The sequence below is a fragment of the Barbus barbus genome, assembly GCF_936440315.1.
Source record: "Barbus barbus genome assembly, chromosome: 47".
Classification (NCBI taxonomy): Eukaryota; Metazoa; Chordata; class Actinopteri; order Cypriniformes; family Cyprinidae; genus Barbus; species Barbus barbus.
The window spans coordinates 22,485,732-22,506,722 of NC_136725.1; the positions used below are offsets into that span (position 1 = coordinate 22,485,732).

Below are 20,991 nucleotides of genomic sequence, written 5' to 3' on the forward strand. Positions count from 1 at the left end.
AACTGCTGCCTGTCTGTCAGGAAGCTGTTGATCCACTGACAGATGCAGGAGGGGCCGGAGATCTGTGTCAGTTTATTCTGAAGGGTGTCTCTGATGATGGTGTTAAAAGTGGAGCTGAAATCCACAAACAGGATACTCACATAAGTCCCTGGTCTGTCTAGATGCTGCAAGATGAAGTCCAGTCCCATGTTGACTGCATCATCCACAGACCTGTTTGCTCTGTAGGCAAACTGCAGGGGGTCCAGTGATGTCCTTCAGATAAGCCAAAACCAGTCTTTCAAATGATTTCATGGCTACAGGCGTTAGAGCCAAAAGTTTTAAAGAAAATATTAATTCTCCATCAAATTGTCCATCTCTTATCAGTTCCAGCAAATCTCCCTTTCCACCACAAACTTGTGCAAATTATATTAAAATAATATAAAAGTGCAATTATATATAAAAAAATATATATAATAATAATGCAAATATAAAATTTGTGACATTTTAGCCATGTTATGTCTCTGTACAAGCCTATGGCGTGTTCTCACTATGCAGAGAACCAGTTTAGTTTTCAAGATAAAGTTTGTAGAGTAGATTTTTTTAATTAAAATAATCACTTCAACAGAAATCTCACCACACCTTTGTTAATTTGGGTGTTTCTTATCGCAGACTCACTCTTTTATCTGTAAGGTGTTTGTATCCTTATACAAGACGACCTCTCTTTATGGCTGTGTTTCAAAATCTAGTATGCTGCCTATCTAGACAGCATTTTTAGGTACCGTATATAATAAAAAGCCATAATAAACGTAGATTGTAGGCTATCAGTCACATGAAGCTGTCTAGTTAGGAAACTCGTTAGAATTTCTAGTTAGAAATTAGAGACTCTCTCTCTCTCTCTCTCTGTGTGTGTGTTTGTGTGGGCGTGTCTCTCTCTCTCTGTGTGGGCGGGGTTTAATCATCTTAAGGACAGGTTGTTTGTCTCACCTGAACAGTGACGCAGTGAACATCAGTGCGCGAGAGCAACTACGCAAACAGGTGAGACTGAAACTACAAGATATAGGTTATAGTCTGTTATATAATCCGTACTGTAGTCAAATTGTTGTATATATCAGCAATTTATATCTTTTTTTTTTATATCTGAGTCTCACAATCTGGCGTTCTCATAGTGTAGTTCTCTTAAATATTAAAATGTAAAAACAATTTACACCGTGTTTACTGAGTTTTACACACTAATTGTCAATTTTGATTATTTTCCGTTCAGTCATAATGACGATTGACGTTTAGTTGATAGCCTAATAGTGAAATTAGGTAAAGTGCGTATAATTTTTATGAATTTTATACTGTGTATTTATTAATATTCGTGTTTCTGTCTATTTCCAGAATGTCTTCGAGGCCGAACGGGAGTCCTCCGCCCTATGATTATCATACAGAGGATGGGTAGTAAGTATTGAGTTTCTGGATTGTGTTACATGGGTTTAGATTTTTAACCTCTTTTGCCTTTGTTTTTATAGTGAACTGTAACTGTAAATATTAAATAAAGAGCTATGGATGATTATTGGGCAGCCACATTCCAGTGAAACATTGGCCAATATATAAATTTTTTTCAGTTGATTAAGCTGGTACTGGATTTTTCTTTTTTCTTTTCTTTTCTTTTCCTGTGACAAGTTTCAAAAGTACTGGCAATGCACTGAAACTGATAGCTTATAATTGTATATCTATGTATATATATATATATATATATATATATATGTATGTATATATGTATGTGTATAAGTATCATATGTTTTGTCTGTTTTGAAACAATATCACACTAGCACACTTTAAATGAAATTATACAATACAATATTGAACCTAAAAAAAAGTCAAAGTGCTTTGGAAATCTGGTGTAGGAAAAACTGCATTGTTTGAAATGGAACAACAGGTCTAAAAAATGAAAAGAGACAAAAAAGAAAAAATAATGATATAGATAAACTCACTGATGTCTTGCATTAGTATGAATATTTATGTAGTGTGAATGTTTCAAGTTAATATTAGGCTATATTGGTATAAGGCTAAATGTATTGTGTCCTTAGAATGTTTTGTTTAATTGATTTCCAAAATTTCTCTCAAAATCTAATAAATAAACTAACAATGATACAGATATTCACTAATATCTTGCATCTCTACTTAAATCATCTTAAAGATTTGAGCTTTAGTGTGATTTGTTTTTATGTATATGTTTGCATATGTTATTGTTGCCATTCAGAATGTATTGTGTCCCTAAAAATGATGTTTCTAAATCTGTTTTCCCCATTTTCTCTCCAGTAATGTTGCCCCACAGCCTGCGTATTCGTACTATCCTGACGATGAGTTCCAGCATTTCTACCGCTGGACGTCTCCGCCGGGCATCATAAAGATAATGTGCGTCATGTCGGTTATCTTCTGCGTGGGCATCTTCGTGTGTGTGGCCTCAACTCTGGCCTGGGATACGGATGGAGCAGCGGCTGGTTTCGGTGGTTACGGAGGTTCTTACGGAGGTTCTTATGGAGGCTCATACGGTGGCTACGGAATGGGAGGCAGCTACGGAATGGGAGGCGGCTACGGAATGGGAGGATCCGGAGGCTACGGTTACGGGATCCTCGGCTCTCAGAATGACCCCAGGCAGGGCAAAGGTTTCATGATCGCCATGGCCATCATTACCTTCATCGTTCTGCTCGTCATCTTCATCATGATCATCTCACACCAGAAAGTGGCTCAGGGAAGGAAGTTCTACCTGGCCGTCATCATAGTCAGCGCCATCATGGCTTTCCTCATGTTTGTTGCCACCATAGTCTATCTGGTGACGGTTTACCCAATGGCCCAGACGTCCGGTTCGGTTCAGTTCAATCAAGTTTACGCCATGTGTGCCGCTTACCAGCAGCCTCAGATGTCGGGAGCATTCGTGAACCAGTATTTGTATCACTACTGCGTGGTGGATCCTCAGGAGGTGAGCACAGCGTTGTAAATCATGGTCGATTTAAGTCGTTGTGCATTAATAGTGAGCTTATTCTGTCTTCATCTAGGCAATCGCTCTTGTTTTGGGTTTCATTGTCACCGCGGCCCTCATCATCATCATGGTTTTTGCCATTAAAACCCGTCAAAGGATCAATAATCATGGGAAGGACAACATCCTGTGGCGCCATGTGAAAGAAATTGATCAAAACTCACCACAGGATGTAGAGGATTGGGTGAATATGATATTATTGTTCTTTGCATTGCTAGCTGAAGTACTGTCAAACCAAAAATTATTCAGACCCCTTCAACGTTTCTCACATTATCACAAGTTTATTCGCTATAGTTTAGAAAATGGTTATGAAATATGACGAGTTAAACTGTGTCAGAACAAATTCATCTTGATAATGCCGATAAATTTGATGGAGAGGTATGTAACAAAACATGGTCAGGTCAAAGTGCCTAATCAAATTTTCGGTCCCACATTTTTACTAGTAGTGCACTGTATGAAGAATTTGGGGGTATAATATGTCACTTACTTCACTTACATAAACGAACTAGAGTTTCCTGCACCCACAATAATCAAAAATTATATCTGGTGTCTGAATAATTTTTGGTTGGACCATCATCTGGTCTCAAATGTTTCAAATGTGACAAAAAAAAAAGTGTCAAAGCAGTCAACAATGTCAGAGTAGGAGTAGACTGAAAAAAACCCGGTATATTTTCACTCAGACATTGATAAATTTCACAAATAATAATAAAAAAAAAAGCTGAAGTAGAAAGACTGAAATAATGTTTTCTCGTAAAACACATTCTAGTATTTGTTTTATTTACAACTACAAATATATATATATTTTTAAAAGTGTATAGAGCTATAAAATGAATGTGGATAGTAGATGAGATCATTTGATGAGAAATGTGTGATGATGATTTGATGAGTTTGTATTGACTATTGATGGCAGATGTTTGTATTTTGGCAAATCTGAGCACAGTTTGAGACACTGCGAGATCTCTTGAGAAACTCTAGAGGAGACACATGTGAGGTTGATTACTGGGCTAGATTCTCAAGAGAAAAACCTGGAAATATCAGGGATACTGTGATCTCCAGCCCTAGAAAAGTCATTGAAATTCTTACAATTAGAATTAATTATAAGTAAATAAATAAATACCAAATTGATAAATTATAAATAAATAAATATATATATATATATATATATATATATATATATATATATATATATATATATATATTTATTTATTTAAATTTTTTTTTTTTTTTTATATTAATGTCATTCATTTCTGAGTATAAAATGAATATAAAATCTGGTGATGTCCATTTATTTGGCTAGAATTAGCTTTTCATGATGTATAATCTAAAAAAAAAATCTAAATCTTCATTATCAGAAACAAATGCAGTGTAAAGAAGTTGTAAATGAGATGGATTGAAGCACATTTTACAAGCAAGCGCTGTTTTAGTCTTCTAAATTTCATGTTTAATGTAAAATTCAATGTGTTACTTGCCGTTTCTATGTAATTATTTGTGAAACTACACAAATGTTGTACCGTATGGAAGATTTGTATAAATTTATAGGTCAAAAATCTGAGAAACTGAGATGATCTTTGCTCTCCATTTACTGCAGGAATGGCAATTAAAATATTGGAGATTATTTGTGATTTTTAGTGGTCACTCAACTACAAGCCTTTGTCCTAGGACTTATAGTCGTCTTCTGTGACTTGAAGGACTATCATTTGTTTTTTTCCATACAGAAGGTCTGTTCTACTCAAGCTGGAGCAAATATCAACTTAAATTCTACACCTGTGCTCATTTCTGTTGCCAAACAAAGAGTTATTTAACTTCCTCCTGCCTCCTCACAGCACAAACCTGTTTATGTTCCTCAGGAATCGTCTGTCTGGTTTTGAATATAGGAGGCCTGTGTGGTTTTCTATATCGTTTACCGTGCTGAAGGTGGAAAGACCTGTTTGTGTGCGTGTGTGTGTGTGTGTATGGTGGTTGGGGGAGGGAAGCGCTCCTCGTTAGTTTCTGGGTGTGGTTTGTTGTGACAGTTTCAGTCGCACATATGTGCTAAACATGTTAATGGTCCTAAAGAGAGACTTCATTATTATTATTATTAAATTAGCAGTTAAAGAGAGTACAAGACATATTAATGTGTTTTAGCCATTTTGGAAGATGTTCAGTGGATAAATGTAAATAAATAGCTTTTTAGGGCATATAGATGTGGTTTCTTTTAGAAAATGTGATGTTTTAAGGTCAGTTTTTATTAATAATGAACGTTGGATCTGAATTGAGAATCAATATATTTGGGTTTCTAAGCAAACGTATATATCTGTGTGTTTGTATTCTGTTAAATGCACAAGGCAAACTGGTTCAACCAGCAACTGAAACCTATGTGCAGCAAAAGGGATTGTGTTTTCGGGACTGCGCTTCATGTTAAATCAGGCTGGGATTCTAGAAAGATAGCTAGAAAACACGTGGAAAAGATTCTTCTATAGTATTTGTTGGCTCTCTCAGGATAGACACGTTGAAACATGTTTGCACCAAAGAATTCAGCTAAAGCACAGAAAACTGACAGCACTGTTAAGAAATTCCTCTGATGTAATGAATGTTTTTTTTTTTTTTTTTTTATTGCTGTAATGGAGGGAAAATAATGCAATTTGTAAGGTGCAGTTTTTATATAACCTATTTTTAATAAATATTATGGACTGGATTTTTATTTATTTATTTTAACAGATTTCATTTATTTATTATATATTTTACACTATTTTATTTTCACATTAAAATAATGAGAATATCGAGAATTGTCAATAATGTCCCAGTGCAAACATATCTTAATGCGGCTTCTCTCTTTCTCTCTCAGGTGAATAATGTGAATGGAGTGCCCGAGCCACTGCTGGCTGACTATCCCATGAAGTTTGGAGGGTCTAGAAATGATCTAGATGACAACAGCACAAACTATGACAAACCTCCCCACAGTGAGAGCCCTGTGTGAGTACGGCCGTCATGTCGTCTGTGTTTCTGCATGTGACTGAGAGTTTGGCTTTCAACACACTGCATCTGATATTGATCTGTTTTTAAAAATCTGATTTTAGGACTGATTGTTCTGATGTTTTAAGTGTTGAAAGCAGATCTGTGTGTTCAGACAATGTGCTCAGTATATCTTTATACTGGAATATTATTTATTATTATAAAATTACTACTTTTATTTGAATAAAAACATTATTATTATTATTATTATTATTAAATATTCTTATTTATTATTAAAATTGCGTAAAAGATCAAATATGATTGTGTAAATTTAAATTAAAAAATATATTAAATTTTTTTCAAATATACATTTATTTATTATACTGCATTGTGGTACAACATTATTATTATTATTATTATTATTATTAAAATTTGCATAAATGCAGTAGAAGAAACGATGTGTTAATTTGAATGTAAAAATATAAAAATTATTTAGCAAAATAAAGTAAAACATTTGAAAAATGTGTATTTTTAACATTTTAAATATATCAACATAAATCATGTGCTGTAATGTATTGTGCTACACTTTATTATTATTATTATTATTAAAAAATAGCATAACACTAGAAGAAATATGATTTGTGTAAATTTATATATAAATATATATATATATATATATATATATATATATATATATATGTGTATATGTATATGTATATGTATATGTATATGTATATGTATATATATATGTATATGTATTTGTTTTTCAAATCTACATTTATTATACTGTATTGTGGTACAACTATTATTATTATTATTATTATTATTATTAAAATTAGCATCATTGCAGTAGAAGAAATGGTTGTTAATTTGAATTTAAAAATATAAAAATTATTTTGAAAAATATAAAGAAACATTTGAAAAATGTGCATTTTAAATTTTAAAATCTATTGACATAAATCATGTGCTGTACTCTATTGTGCTACACTTATTTATTATTATTATTATTATTATTATCATCACAATCAGCATTAAGACAGTAGAAGAAATTGTAAATTAAAAAAGTCCATTATAAAAAATATAATTTATAATACATAAAAAAAAACAATTTTGAATATTTTTCAAATGTATCTACATGCATCAGTTGCCATCTCATAAAAAATTATTGTTGTGATTATCACAACTTAAAATTGAACATGAATATGTTGTTTTCAGCTTGAAATATGTGTTTGTGCTTGACTTAAAATAAGTTTAGTTTAAGTTAGATCTCACTATGATGCTGTTGTTTGCAAATCTTTATGACTTCATAACCGTTTGATAGTTCAGCTTTACACTTGAAACTCTGTCAAATGAAAAAGGCTGTAAGTTACTTGAAAGGAATGAAATGAAAGAGGACGGAGTTACAGAACAGGTCGTGCAGAAGCCCTAAATAAATCCTCATCAGACGTTACGTGAGATAAAGGAAGTGTTCTCGTTCTTTCACTTCACATCCTAGTTTCTGTGTTCCTCTCGGGTCTGAATAATTTTTGGAAATGCTGTGCATTCTGGAGACTCGCCATCGTGTTAGTTCAAACAGCATGACGAATACCTCAGCTATGCATACTAAATCTCATGTAGTGCTTTTCAGAAGTAGCACAGATAGCAGAAACGATGACGACACTGCAGAGGAATGTAAACAGTGCCTCATGTAATCTGTCCTGCGCTGTGGTTATGATTGAGATAAATGCTTGTGTCTCTGTGCATTTTAAGTTTGTGTGATTGATTGGTTAAACGCCTGCTCATGTTTGTGTTGTTCAGGGAGATAGAGCACGAGGTGCCCGTCCGTAGTTCAGTCCCGCTGAGCAGCGGATCAGAGATGAACAGCTCTGCAGGGCGGCCCAAGAAACGGCGCGCTAGACGCCCACGAACCGCCAACGGACGGGATCACGACACGGACTACGCCTCCTCTGGAGATGAGCTGGACGACGATGACTTCTCCAGGTGAGCTCACCGATGAAATCCAGCTCTGAGTTTATAATATTCACTTGAGTTCCAGATGAGATGGAAGTGCTTTTGTTTTCCAGTGAATTCCCTCCCATTATTAATAATGAAGAGAGGGAAGATTACAAACGCCTGTTTGACAAAGACCATCAGGAGTACAAGGAGCTCCAGGCAGAAATGGACCAGATCAACAAGCGTCTGGCTGAAGTGGACCGGGAGCTCGATGATCTTCAGGAGGGCAGTCCTCAGTTCCTGGTATGAAAAGTCTTCAAGATTCGGCGATGAATTTCATTAATTCTCATTTACTTAGAATTCATAAGTACTGGAATATTCTCATTATAACAAAATAATTATATAAATTATATTTTAACAACATCAGCAAAATAATTACTTTTTTTAATTCGCATAAACAGTACAAGAAATATCACTGATTAATATTAAGATTTAAATTCCCATTACTGAGAATTAGTAAGTACTGAAATACACTTTTATATTATTATTAAATAATTTTATTATTAATAATAATTGATATAAGAAATATTATGTAAAAAAAAAAAAAAAAAAAAAAAAAAAAAAAAAATATATATATATATATATATACATATACACATGTATGTCCCTTTTAAATTTTAAATGCAATTTAAAATAATAATCCTTGGTTTCTGACATGAAATGTCATTATAATTCTCATTGAGTACTAGATTATTATTATTACTACTAATATATAAATTTAATAATAACTTGTATAGCTTATTTAAATTACTATTATTATTAGTAGTAGTTTTTTCTCTCATTATGCTAATTTTAATGATTATAAAAATAGAAATGTCAATTCAAATAAATCTTTTTTTTTTTTTTTTTTTTTCTCTTTTTTTTTTTTTTTGAGTTGAAATATGACTTGAGTTTTGTGATTCACCCAATAGTGCATGACTTGTTTGCCTTACGGTGAAGCGTTCCTGTTGGTTATGCTCTGTATTATTTGTAAATAATTAACGTTAGCATGGGAAAAACATTTGAGTCACTGCGCTTGTTGCTGACTTCAGTCATTCTCTTGTAACAGGACGCCATGGACGAGTATAACATGCTGAAAGACAAAAAGAGGGTAAGAATGAGCTGAATCCAAGATTTCTCACAGAAACAAACAACAGTGGAGGATGTTATCTGATGTATTTCCCACTGTCTCTGCAGAGCGGTGAATACCAGGTGAAGAAGAAGCGCTGCAAGCACCTGAAGGCCAAACTGAACCACATCAAAAGAATGGTCAGCGATTACGACCGGAGATCCTGAACATCCTTTCCATCACATTAGAGAAGAGCGAGCTACTGGACAGTATTGTGAGAGCACAGATGTGTTGGCGTCTGTCCAGATGTGTGGGTCATTGCCATTCTAGAGATGAGCCGTGTTGCTTTCAGGACATTTGATTGATAATACATGTAAATATTCAAGGCATTCTGATTCATATTGCTCAGTGGAATATTTTCCCCAGAATCCTTCATGAAGTTTTAAAATCCGGTTTAGCTAATGGCAAAATCCTCAGTTCTGTAGTTTTTGTCGCAAATCTCCATTTAGCTGTTACAGATTTAACATGAACTTGTTGGTGTTTCATTACAGCGTGTTTGTTTTATAAAGTTTTTTTTTTTTTTAATAGTTATTCAGAGATTTCTTAGTGGGTAAAATACTGTGCCAAATAATTTTACCAGGTGGGTGGTTTCAACTATTGATAACCTGTATAAATCAAGCTGTGATCAGTTACAGATAACCTTTAACAGTTAGTCTTTTAAGCTGTATTTATGCCATTTTAAAAACTTTTTACTTGCTGGTATGTAAATATGTAATTTAAATGTTTTATTTCTGTCCATTTTGTTTTTGACAACTATTAATAAAATCATTTTTAATACCATAATAAATGTGACCATATATTTACTAGTAGGCTATATTAAGTGTTTGTGGTTTCTGAAAGGATGTCTATAAAATCCATAAAACGCTATTAAAACCAGTTTCTTTAATTTAAGACATCAAAACAACGCCTGGCTGGGTGTAACTCGCAAAGTTGAAGTTTAGCTTTTCTTTTAGTGATGCACTGAATTTCGGCAACAGGAAATGAACGTGTATACTGTCGGAAGTCGAATTATCCATTTTGATCTTCATAGTAAATAAAATGTTACTTTTGATCCGAAACAAAGTCTGAGCTTTAAAATTCTCGACTTCACAGAGAAAATCGAACAAATGGCATTTTGGCACGCTTTGAGTGTGTCATGAGTTCAAGCGGTTCGTGAACCGATCATCTCTTCCTCTTTATTACTAGTTATAATGCAAAATGAACCTCAAGGAACATCAGAAACTATGCTGAAAAAAAAAAAGAAGAACTTACTGAAATGTGTCATGTCCCATGTAATCGCTCAATCAGCATTTCAACCGCGGAAAGACGTAAATGTATAATTTTTTCACTGACAAATTTTTTTTTTCACTTTTGTTGTGCAATATTTCCTTTCCAGACATTTTGAAATGCGCATATGTAGATAAAATGTATGCAAATAAATCAAGAAGTTTTGTAATTAATTTACTGTTGTTCATTTTTAAAACAGCCCAACTACCACCCATTACAACAACAACAAAAAACTCTAGAGTGGAACATTTTGCTAAATATATGAACTATATTACGTTCATTATATTTTCATTTAACCTGTTTGATGCATGTTTGAATAAATCTTTCATAAGTTATTACAGCCACATTTATATTTCAACAACAAATTGGAATAGAAACATAATTATCTCATTAAAAGGCTGATATAAAAACTGCCTTGATTCAGTAAATTCATTTTCTTGTCTAAATGAATACTTATTCAAACACACATTCGTTTTCATGTTTCCGTAAAAACTACTTTCAGTGCATCGCTGGTTTCATTGAGTTGATATGTAGCATTGATATTTTAAAACTTATTTAGACACTTCTTTTGTTGCAGCCATTTCACAAATGTTGATGTTCTGTATGATATCAGAGCTGGTTTCTTCCAGTGTTAATGGCCCTTGTAAAGTGCCGTACCCAAGGTGAAACTAGGTGCAGTCTTGAGTTGCACACCCTGTTAAAAGCACTTTCAAGCGTCTCTAGAGTTTGTCAGGGCTCAATCATAGATGGTTTCTGTCCAGCCAGGCTTTCAGTAGTGGGACGTTCCTGTCCATCCAGCGGATGTTCTGCTGGATTTCCTGCAGGGCCTGTTGAACGCTGCGAAGCCCAGAGCCCTGATCCTGTGCTAGTGACCCAAAGAATGACTGAACCTACAGGAACAACACAAACCACCAACCATAGTGTTCTTAGACTGCAATCAGTGCAAATGCAATGCTTTCATTTACATACAGTATGCCATTAACCAGAAATGATCTATCACCCATGTAAAGTCATGTGACCTCAGCATGTTGGCACCATAAACAACTAATGTAGAAGTGTGAAGGTGTGTGTAATATTTCTCAGAATTTTGACTTTATATCTCAATTCAGATTTTTATTTGCAGAATTGTGTTTATATTAGTGCTGTCAAACGATTAATCGCATCCAAAATAAAAGTTTTTGTTCACATATGTACGCGCGCTTATTTTGAAAATATTTAGATGTATATACATTTATATATTTATATTATATATAAACATTTAAATACATAAACATAACATATTTTTCTTAAACATATACATGCATGTGTTTGTATTTATATATACATAATAATTATACACAGTACATACTCATATGTTATGTAAACAAAAACTTTTATTTTGGATGCAATTACTAAACATTTACATTATTATCCTGTGGCAAAAAAAGCTTTCATACGTTAATTTCAAATGCATTAAGTAATGCTACCTAATAACAATAACATTGACTAATATTGATAAATGCTGTAGAAGTATAGTTCAATATTCATGTTAACTAATGGTTGCATTCATACTTTTTTAAAAAGAATCAATCTAAAGTACCTCATCGAGCATTTCTCTGGTGGAATACTGATCAGTCACTCCAACCGCCATGCGAGATATTGCAGACGAACCGAGATCAAACCTGAAAGGAGGATTTGCATTTTAATATTCACAATCTAACATGCTACAATGTATTATAAGCACCATAAAACAAGAATGTGATTTTATCCGACATATAACAAGGTCTTCAGGTAGCTTGCTACACACTTTTTCACAAATGTCCCCCAGTTGGTTTTCAAGAAGTCCCAGGCGAGTTTGAAAACCTTTGGGTTTTTACTGACACTGATGATCAGCGACGGCAGGTCTTGAGTTTTTATTATCTCTCCTTCAATGCTTCTTTCCAAAAGCCTAGACAGAACGAGAAAGAAAACACATCATAGAGCAGATTTAATGACTCAAGATCTTTATTACTGACACGCAGGATTGAAAAGGTGAGAAATGAATCATGCTTTTGCATTTTAATGACTTTCAAGAGTTTGACCTTCCTTAATGATTCATGCGCCATCAGCCATGTCAGGTTTGGGTGAACTTTGAAAATGTCATGTGACGTCTCAGCAGCTTCATGAATCCAGACTCACCACTGAAGCTTGTGAGCTAATGGACTGTACGAGAGGGCGGCTTTAATCATCCACTTCTTCGATGGCGAGACGGATCGCTTGTATTTCTCCAACAGGAAGTCCCAGCCTTCGTCTGTACGCGCCCCTTCAGTCTAGACCACCAAACTGACGTCAGTGGGCAGCCTGAAGCAAACAACACATGTTTGGATGAATGAAAATAGTACCCAGTATGTATAATGTGGATGCTACATTAATCAAATGAACTCTTACCACATTTTGCCATCGGATTCTTTCCACTGCTGGAAGAGTTGAGTGGCGGTGCTGACACAGGACGGGTAACGGCGGATGCAGGCGAACATGAGCAGATAATTCCTGAGCATCCGCTCGGACACAGACCCGTCATCAGACCAGCTCTGACGGTCAAGCAGCGTCTTGAATAACTTCACTAAATGACCCTGTTAAAACAGCAAATCAACAACAACATGTCTAAATATATTTTATTTTTCCTAAAATGCATTAAATGTTTTGCCAAATTCTGTTTTCCATTTTAATTCTGCTTTAATAGTTTAATTAAATTTTAATAATAAATATGGATGTCTAATCAATTGACTAACAAATTTCATGAATGTTTTCTGGATTCTGTATATATTTTTAATTAATTATTTTTTACTGATTAAAAAGGATATTTCATAAACTGAATTCATAAAGAAAGTAACTCAGCATCCAAACTATTGCACATTTCATCTTTAAACTAGACTTAATCGTGTCTGCAACCACAACCTTCAGCTGGTTCTCCAGTTTCTCCATGTTTCTCTTCTCCATGAGTTTGTAAAGCGGGACAAGCTCATTAAAGCCCTGCATCCCCGGCACGATCTCCGACTCTTTACTGAGGTACAAACTCAGATTCAGAGCTTTGTCCAGTGGGATTTTCTCAATGCTGAAGGAAAGACGAATACATTTCATTAAGAACAAAAATAAACTGTCCTCAATGACAGTAACTTAAATCAAGTCAAATCAAATCAAGTATTGTTTGTGCTCAAATGCTGCAGGACCTTTTGCTTTTCTTCATATTTGAAGTCTTATTGGCTTTGAATCTGACGTTTTGGTGATTTTTAGTAAATGTACGATGTCAAACTTCTTTTCGCCAAATGATTTGCTTGAAAAGTGTGTTTCTGCATCTCTCTTTATCATAAATGACACTTGATTTAGATGAGTTTTTGTAGATGAGTTTGTTTCATCATCAGATTTGGAGAAATGTAGCATTGCATCACTTCCTCACCAATGAATCCTCTGCAGTGAATGGGTGCCGTCAGAATGAGAGTCCAAACAGCTGATAAAAACATCACAATAATCCATAAGTAATCGACACCACTCCAGTCCATCGATTAATGTCTTGAGAAGTCAAAAACTGCATCTTCGTAAGAAACAAATCCATCAAGACATTTTAACTGCAAACCACAGCTTTCGGCTAAAATATGAGTTCATTATCCATAATAACGCTTCCTCCAGTGAGAAAGTCTTATGGTCTGAATCAGGAGAGAAATATGTACAGATGAAGAACTGTTTCCAAGCCAAAACAGTCTAAAACAGATTTTGATGTGAGAGGACAGCAGCAGATGGACTTTTCCATTGGAGGATGCGTTATTAACGATTATGGACTCATATTTTGACAGTTTAAAGTTAAGACTTCTTAATGATGGATTTGTTTCTTACAAACACGCAGCTTTTGGTTTCTCAAGATGTTAACTGTGGATTAACATCGTGATGTTTTTATCAGCTGTTTGGACTCTCATTCTGACGGCACCCATTCACCGCAGAGGATCCATTGGTGAGGAAGTCGTGCAAAATTTTTCCAAATCTGTTCCCATGATGAAATAAACCCATCTACATCTTGGACGGCCTGAGGGTGAGCACATTTTCATCAAATTTTTATGTTTGGTGAACTATTTCTTTAAGGAACACCAGCTCAGTTCCCTCACCTGACCAGCTGGAAGATGTCGTGTATCAGACTGGCTCTGTCGTTGCTGCTAAACACACTGTGGTTTTGCTGGAGTTGGTTGATCAAAGCGTCCCAGCCTCCCAACTCGTAATGTACAATATAATACCCCCGCAGGTCCACGTTAAATTTAATCCAGTCCACCTTCTCCGGCAGGTACAACACATCGTGGGAAGTCGTGGCCTAATGGTTAGAGAGTCAGACTCGTAATCGAAAGGTTGCGGGTTCGAGTCTCGGGCCGGCAGGGATTGTAGGTGGGGGGAGTGAATGTACAGCGCTCTCTCCACCCTCAATACCACGACTGAGGTGCCCTTGAGCAAGGCACCGAACCCCCAACTGCTCCCCGGGCGCTGCAGCATAAATGGCTGCCCACTGCTCCGGGTGTATGGTCACGGTGTGTGTGTGTGTGTGTGTGAGTGTGTGTGTGTGTGTGCACGTTGGATGGGTTAAATGCAGAGCACGAATTCCGAGTATGGGTCACCATACTTGGCTGAATGTCACTTCACATCTGCAGACACACAGTCAGATTTCAGTTTAACAGAAGGTAAACATGTTGGTTTGGTTTAATATCTGATAGCTCAGACACACCTTTTTCACTTTTCAGCAAGAAACGCTGCACTGCACTACTGTGACTGGTGATGTAAGTCAGAGGAACCTGCCACAGGAAGCTTGATGTACTGTGAGAAATTAAATCAATTATTGCTTTGAATTAATAACATTAAGGCTATATTGAGAGTAGCATACTTGCTTACTATATTTTCTGCAGCTTGCAGACAAATTTGATGTTTTCATAAAAACTAGTGTTGTTACTGTTAACAAAATCTAAAACTATTACAAAATCTTTTTTCTTTTTTTTTGGTGACTGAAATAAAATATCAATTATTATTAAAATATCAATATTAGATAAATAACGTAAACTTAAAGAACTAAAAAATACAAATAAATAAATAAATAAACCTATAAAGAAATATATAAAAAAACTTACTCTAAAACTAAGAGGCTGATAAAATAAATTAAAAAAGAAAAAAAGGAAAAAGAAAATATAAAAAGATACTGTAATTAAAAATATTAATAAACAATACTAAAGTATACAAAAATACTACAATATTTTTGTATGCCACAATGCAATGCACTGACTTTTTCAAGGTGAAAAATAAAACAGAAGAAATATCATTATCTTTCATTATCTACTTATTTGATCAGAATGCCATAACATACAATTTTAAAAGCACAATACAGTATAACACATTTATTTTTAAAACGCATAGTATGCATTAAACAGTAGTTTAGTATTCCATAGCCAGTACGTACTTTGAAGTCTTTGAAGGGTTTGCTTCTCTAAAGAACCACTCCTGTTTGAGGGTGACCTCTTGACCTTTGACCTCCACAGTGATTAAAGGAAATCCCTCCTGCAGCGTCCAGGTGTCCATAATGGCTCGAACATCAACACTGTCCTCCATGAACCATTTCTGCTAGAACAGGTTTTTATCATTTAGTACATTCATTTAATCAGTTGTTTGGTTTATTTCTAAAATTTAGTCAAGAAATATAAGAGCTTAACTTATTTTAAATATAGACCATTTAATTAAATAATAAACTCACAGAGGCTGGAGATTCAGCCCTGTTTTTGGAACAGAACCCATCAAGTTTTAGTCTCCCTGAATCCAATTAATCAGAAGTGCAGATCTGAAAAGATTGAAATGCATTTGGCCTCTAGAGCAATCGATTAAATTACTTCAAGGAATGGAGAACATGCACAGGAACCGACTGTGGTAACTTACATTGGTAAGACTTTCCCAGAGGTGAGCGTTCACTGTGTTCTGGTAGCTGTGTGTCTTCAGGTAGTGTATAATACTTGAAAGCTTCTGGGGTCAGGAAATCCCTCAGCATGTTCAGGATACACGCACCCTTCAGAGTTTGTGAACAACAACAGTAGATATGTTAAAACAAATTAAAATATGGGTACTCCATTTGTGTTGGAGATAACTGACTGCCATTAGTTTCCATGCAATTGCCAAAAATCAACACTTTATAAACTAAAAAAAACAACCATTGTAGTTTGTCAAAGACTAAAATATTAAAATACATTAGAATGTATGAAATGAAAGACATGTCTTCTGAATCATCCACAGAGAATTTGCTGTACCTTCATATATTTGAGTTTCACAGTCAAAAATCTCAGTTACTAGTCTATCGCAGCATTGAAAATAAGTGTTAGAAACATTTACCCTCATAAGGGTTTGAGAACCTGACATAAAAAAGGCAGTCAATAAAGGTTTTCGGATACATATTGGGGTCTATTTGAACCCTAACACCACCGAAGTCACCAAAATTTTTACAGACTTTCCAAAACACGTCTATGTGTGGTAACTTTGCATGCACAATAATGACCCAAAATAGCAAAAGATCACCAAATTTCAAGAAGAAATAAATAGTTTAACCAGAGTTGCAAATCATTAATAAATCTAATGCGGGTCAAACTGTCCTGTAACTCAGTATTAATCAGGGCAATGTCAACTATAAGGATTCTAGAGAGATATAAACTGCTTGTGTACCTTCCGGTAGGAAACGTCATCAAACATCTCGCTGATCTCTGCAGGATTCTCCACTGGAGTGGAAATGGGGTGTGAGGAGGTTAAAGAGACATAGCAGTGAAGCACTTCTCCAGGAAATAATCATCCTAAAATAGAGGCCCTCGAAATCAGCTCAGTCATGCCAATTATACAGTAGTTACAAGACATCACAATCTCAACTATTAGCTATATTAATTGGTCTCACCACTTGCAGCTCAGGGTGGGTGATGTTGACGGACACATACTCCATGAACTTGGCAAAGCCCTCGTTTAACCACAGGTCATTCCACCACTGCATCGTGACCAGGTTTCCAAACCACTGATTCAACAGACTTTCTACATCTCTGTGCTAGTTTCATGTCATATACTGCATCATTCAGTTCTCTTTCTATAATAATACCATTTTGCATCACTGCATCATTTTTGTCACAATATACACAACTGTTCAAAAGTTTGGGGTCAGTAAAAAAAAGTCTAAATACTTTTATTTATCAAGGATGTGTTAAATTGACAAAAAGTATAAAGACGTATACTGTTAGAAAAGGCTTCTATTTTTAATAAATGCTGTTATTTTTTATTCATCAAAGAATTCTGAAAAACTGTCACAGGTTCCAAAAAAATATTAAGCAGCACAACACTGATAATAAATCAGCATATTAGAATGATTTCTACAGGATCATGTGACACTGAGGACTGGAGTAATTATGCTGAAAATTCAGCTTTACATAACAGAAATAAATCATATTTTAAAGTATATTAATACAGAACAACATTATTTAAAGTTGTAATAAAATTTCTCAGTATTTTGATAAAGTAGATATAGCGTTGATGAGCATAAGAGACTTGTTTAAAAAAACATTAAAAAAATTGTTTACCTATCCCAAACTTTTGAATGGCAGTGTTTATAAAATGTATATAAAATAATATATATCTTATATACATTTTGTACACATTATATTTATTTGTTTGTTAAGTAGTCGAACAGTAAGCAGAATAATGTGCAGATGGTCATAAACTAAATTTTGAGATAAAGGCCGACTGGCTGTTCATTATTCATTACTTAGATTGAATTAGTAATAGAAATATCAACCTGATGGGCTAGTTCATGGGCTATGACTTTGGTGATTCCCAGTTTGTCCGAGGAAGAAGATTTCTCAGGGTCAAAGAGCAAACCGGACTCTCTGTAAGTCGACAGGCCCCAATTCTCCATAGCACCTGACTGGAAATCTGGTATCGCTGCAAGATCTGCAAGTAAAAGATTAAAATGATATCCTAAAATAGGTTCTAAAAAGCCAAGAAATATTCTGATTACAGTTTCCAATTATTTTATGGCAGATAGTAATATAATATACTATATAGATATACTATATAGATGCCACATTCAACAGTAGTAAAGATGGTGAACTTTCACACTCACCGTGTTTGGGAAGTGCATACAGGATGTCAAAATAATCATCATAAAAGTCCAGCAGTGTGACAGCAGTGTTGAGAGCATATTCCGCCTGATTGATCTTCTCGGGAACAGTATACACTGATATCTATATCAGGATTCAGGTTTTGAAGAGTCAATGGACAGGGTAACAAGGTATGGGTATATTATAAAGTGTATTTATAATACTTTTGGTCACGTTATCGTCTTGCCTCGACTCCATGCTGGCTTTTTTTACTGATGGACTGGAGATCGGAGATGATGAAGGCCACCAGGTAGGTGCTCATCTTCACCGTCGTGTCAAACTGATCCTCGAGCAGCCCGTCTCAGCTATTGGAAGAAATAACCTTGTATTAGTTTACATTAGAAAATACTGTTTTCTAGTTATTAAATCACATTGCAGATTGTGTAATTTATAAACACTGACTGTTAAGCTGTTATTATTATCAATTGAGTTACCTATGCTTTTTTAATTTATATTTTGTGACTTCTCATTTAGGATAATGAACATGCATTCAAAGTTTTGACACTTTGATGTGTTGATTTGTGGAAAGGGTGTATAAAACATCTATTATGGTTTTGATGTTTCTGGGTCAATTTGACCTCGTTATTATCAATGATCTATGCTAAAAGTGCTACCGCCAGATCCGCAGATCGGCTGAATGGATTCACTCAACTGTAAAACTCAACTGTTTAACTCTAGGGGAGTTGTAAAATGAGCCTACTTCCAAAAAAAGTGGAGTGTTCCTTTAAATACAGTTTTAAAAATCATATATTCTCATGTTTATTTATATGTAATGTGTGACAGAGATTTCCTTTTTTTCTTTCTCATAGTGTGGTTTTTGTTGAATTACACTGATGAATGCAGGTCAATTTCACCTGCACTATAAAGATCAAACCCAGATATTTAACAGAATAAAATGGTTAATTATGTGCACCTTGGGGCATGTTGGATATGGAAATGTGCCTGGATTCTCGGCGCACACGGATGGTAAAGTTGGCTTTAAACGCAGGTTCATCAAAACAAGGGAAGGCAGATCGAGCATGTGTCGCCTCAAACTGAGTGGATGCCAACATCCTGTAGGGAGAAAAATCATCATTTTGAAGGGGTTTTCCATTTTCAAAGCCACTTCACATACAGTCAAACCTTTGAACAATTAATCTAGAGTTAAAACTCAAGCACCAATGTTGTGGTTGTCTTACCTGACCTCTCCACTGTTTGTGGTATATCTTCTTTTATAAAAGCCATGAAAACTGTCTGATAAGTTGGCGTAGAACTCCAAATGCACCACATGGTTTCCTTTCTCAAATGTGAAGCCATCAGAAAAGAGTGCGATCTGTTCATAGGCTTCAAACTCACTGATTTGCAGATCCTGAGGATGTCTGGAGCCCAAGAGCTGAGCTTTGGAGATCTGCAGGTTCTTGCTGTGAAGGATGACGGCTCTGGTGTCCTGCTCTACCTCTATGAGGATCTGGACGACTCCGGTGAAGGTCAGGGAGGTCACGTTGGGGTGTATCAGGAGGTCATAGTGCTGGGGTTTCACGGTTTCTGGCAATCTTATCTTATCCCAGGGAAAAGGCAATGCATTTGTGTCTGTGTTGACAGTCATTGCACTGTTGCCAACAAAAAGACCACAGAATAAAACTGCAAATGTAAGGCAGCATAAACACCAAGACTGTGCGAAGAACATGATGATAAACAGAAGCTGAAGAGGGAAAGGTTTAGTATCAGCTCTCTGACGGGTTCTTTTGGATCAATTGGTTATCATTGCCACACATGAGCAGTGTTTATGACACTTAAGACCTCACAGGGAAACCCCCGGACAAATTTGACAATATATCGAACGTGTTATTGATTTTAGGCGATAAAAGGTTTGAACGAACCTGCGCACGATATCTGATCGGTAAATTAAATGAAAGTGAAATTACGCAGCTGTCACTCAAAATATCATACTCGTTTTTGCTCTCAGATTGTATTATTGCATCCTGACGCTTACAGCACACCACACGACGTTGAAAGACACTATATTTGTTTATAAAAGGCGTGTGCTTGCGATGAAATTGTGAAAGCAGTGTCTCTCATGAATATTAATTACGTAAAGTGACGTTTGGCGTTTCTACGTTCCACGGCTCTGTAGCTGGCCAATCTCAGCGCGACAGACTGGCTGTTGAATATTAATTAGGTTACGTGCCATGAAGTTCACCGAGCAACGTCATCAATGACCTTATTAATTATGACAAAAGTATTGTTTTTATATACATACATTTAAAGTTAGGAAGAAATAGCGGCCTCTGTCGCGGTGGCTCAAAAATACACGATGAAACTAAAATTACATTTACATTTAGCAGACGCTTTTATCCAAAGCGACTTACAAATGAGGACAATGTTAATAATAATATTAATAATTAAAACATAATAATATTACTAATATAACTGAACACACACATGCACTGACCCCTCCATTATCAGTGCAATAATCATTTAAACAAGCTGTTACTTCCTATTTATTTTTATATACAATTATTTCTATTTTCATTCTCTTTGTTCTTTTGTCTTAA

General features: G+C 35.2%; 1 protein-coding gene and 1 pseudogene across 4 annotated transcripts; one reads left to right on the top strand and one right to left on the bottom strand.

Moving 5' to 3' along the window:
- The first annotated feature begins 965 nt into the window (after positions 1–965).
- On the top strand, positions 966–10,704 carry LOC306865989 (occludin-like). Of its 3 annotated transcripts, none has more exons than XM_079410913.1 (9): positions 966–1,014; positions 1,360–1,419; positions 2,284–2,944; positions 3,021–3,185; positions 5,826–5,953; positions 7,730–7,912; positions 7,996–8,167; positions 8,973–9,014; positions 9,101–10,704. In XM_079410913.1, the coding sequence occupies exons 2-9, from the start codon at positions 1,361–1,363 to the stop codon at positions 9,197–9,199; spliced, it is 1,509 nt and encodes a 502-aa protein (XP_079267039.1). In that variant the 5' UTR covers positions 966–1,014; position 1,360; the 3' UTR covers positions 9,200–10,704. The 3 variants fall into 3 exon arrangements, with proteins under 3 accessions (XP_079267039.1, XP_079267041.1, XP_079267040.1); XM_079410915.1 differs by lacking the exon at positions 966–1,014 and adding an exon at positions 1,015–1,039 and having other exon boundaries at positions 9,101–10,469; XM_079410914.1 differs by lacking the exon at positions 966–1,014 and adding an exon at positions 1,017–1,287 and having other exon boundaries at positions 9,101–10,469.
- Positions 10,457–20,315, bottom strand: LOC306865990 (endoplasmic reticulum aminopeptidase 1-like; annotated as a pseudogene). Its single transcript, XR_013786110.1, has 18 exons — positions 19,636–20,315; positions 19,371–19,510; positions 18,645–18,757; positions 18,421–18,541; positions 18,094–18,248; positions 17,209–17,322; positions 16,986–17,110; positions 16,212–16,338; positions 16,033–16,116; positions 15,742–15,899; positions 15,017–15,107; positions 14,414–14,595; positions 13,215–13,371; positions 12,705–12,889; positions 12,456–12,617; positions 12,085–12,225; positions 11,878–11,959; positions 10,457–11,188 (listed from the first exon to the last, which is right to left on the bottom strand). The product of XR_013786110.1 is annotated as an endoplasmic reticulum aminopeptidase 1-like (transcript).
- Positions 20,316–20,991: the final 676 nt, after the last annotated feature.

Bases quoted from the DNA above. Each gene is read 5' to 3' on its own strand.
- LOC306865989 (XM_079410913.1), top strand. From the start codon at position 1,361: ATGTCTTCGAGGCCGAACGGGAGTCCTCCGCCCTATGATTATCATACA. The intron at 1,420-2,283 runs GTAAGTATTGAG...TTTTCTCTCCAG, and splicing joins TATCATACAGAGGATGGGTA to TAATGTTGCCCCACAGCCTG. The intron at 3,186-5,825 runs GTGAATATGATA...TTTCTCTCTCAG, and splicing joins CACAGGATGTAGAGGATTGG to GTGAATAATGTGAATGGAGT.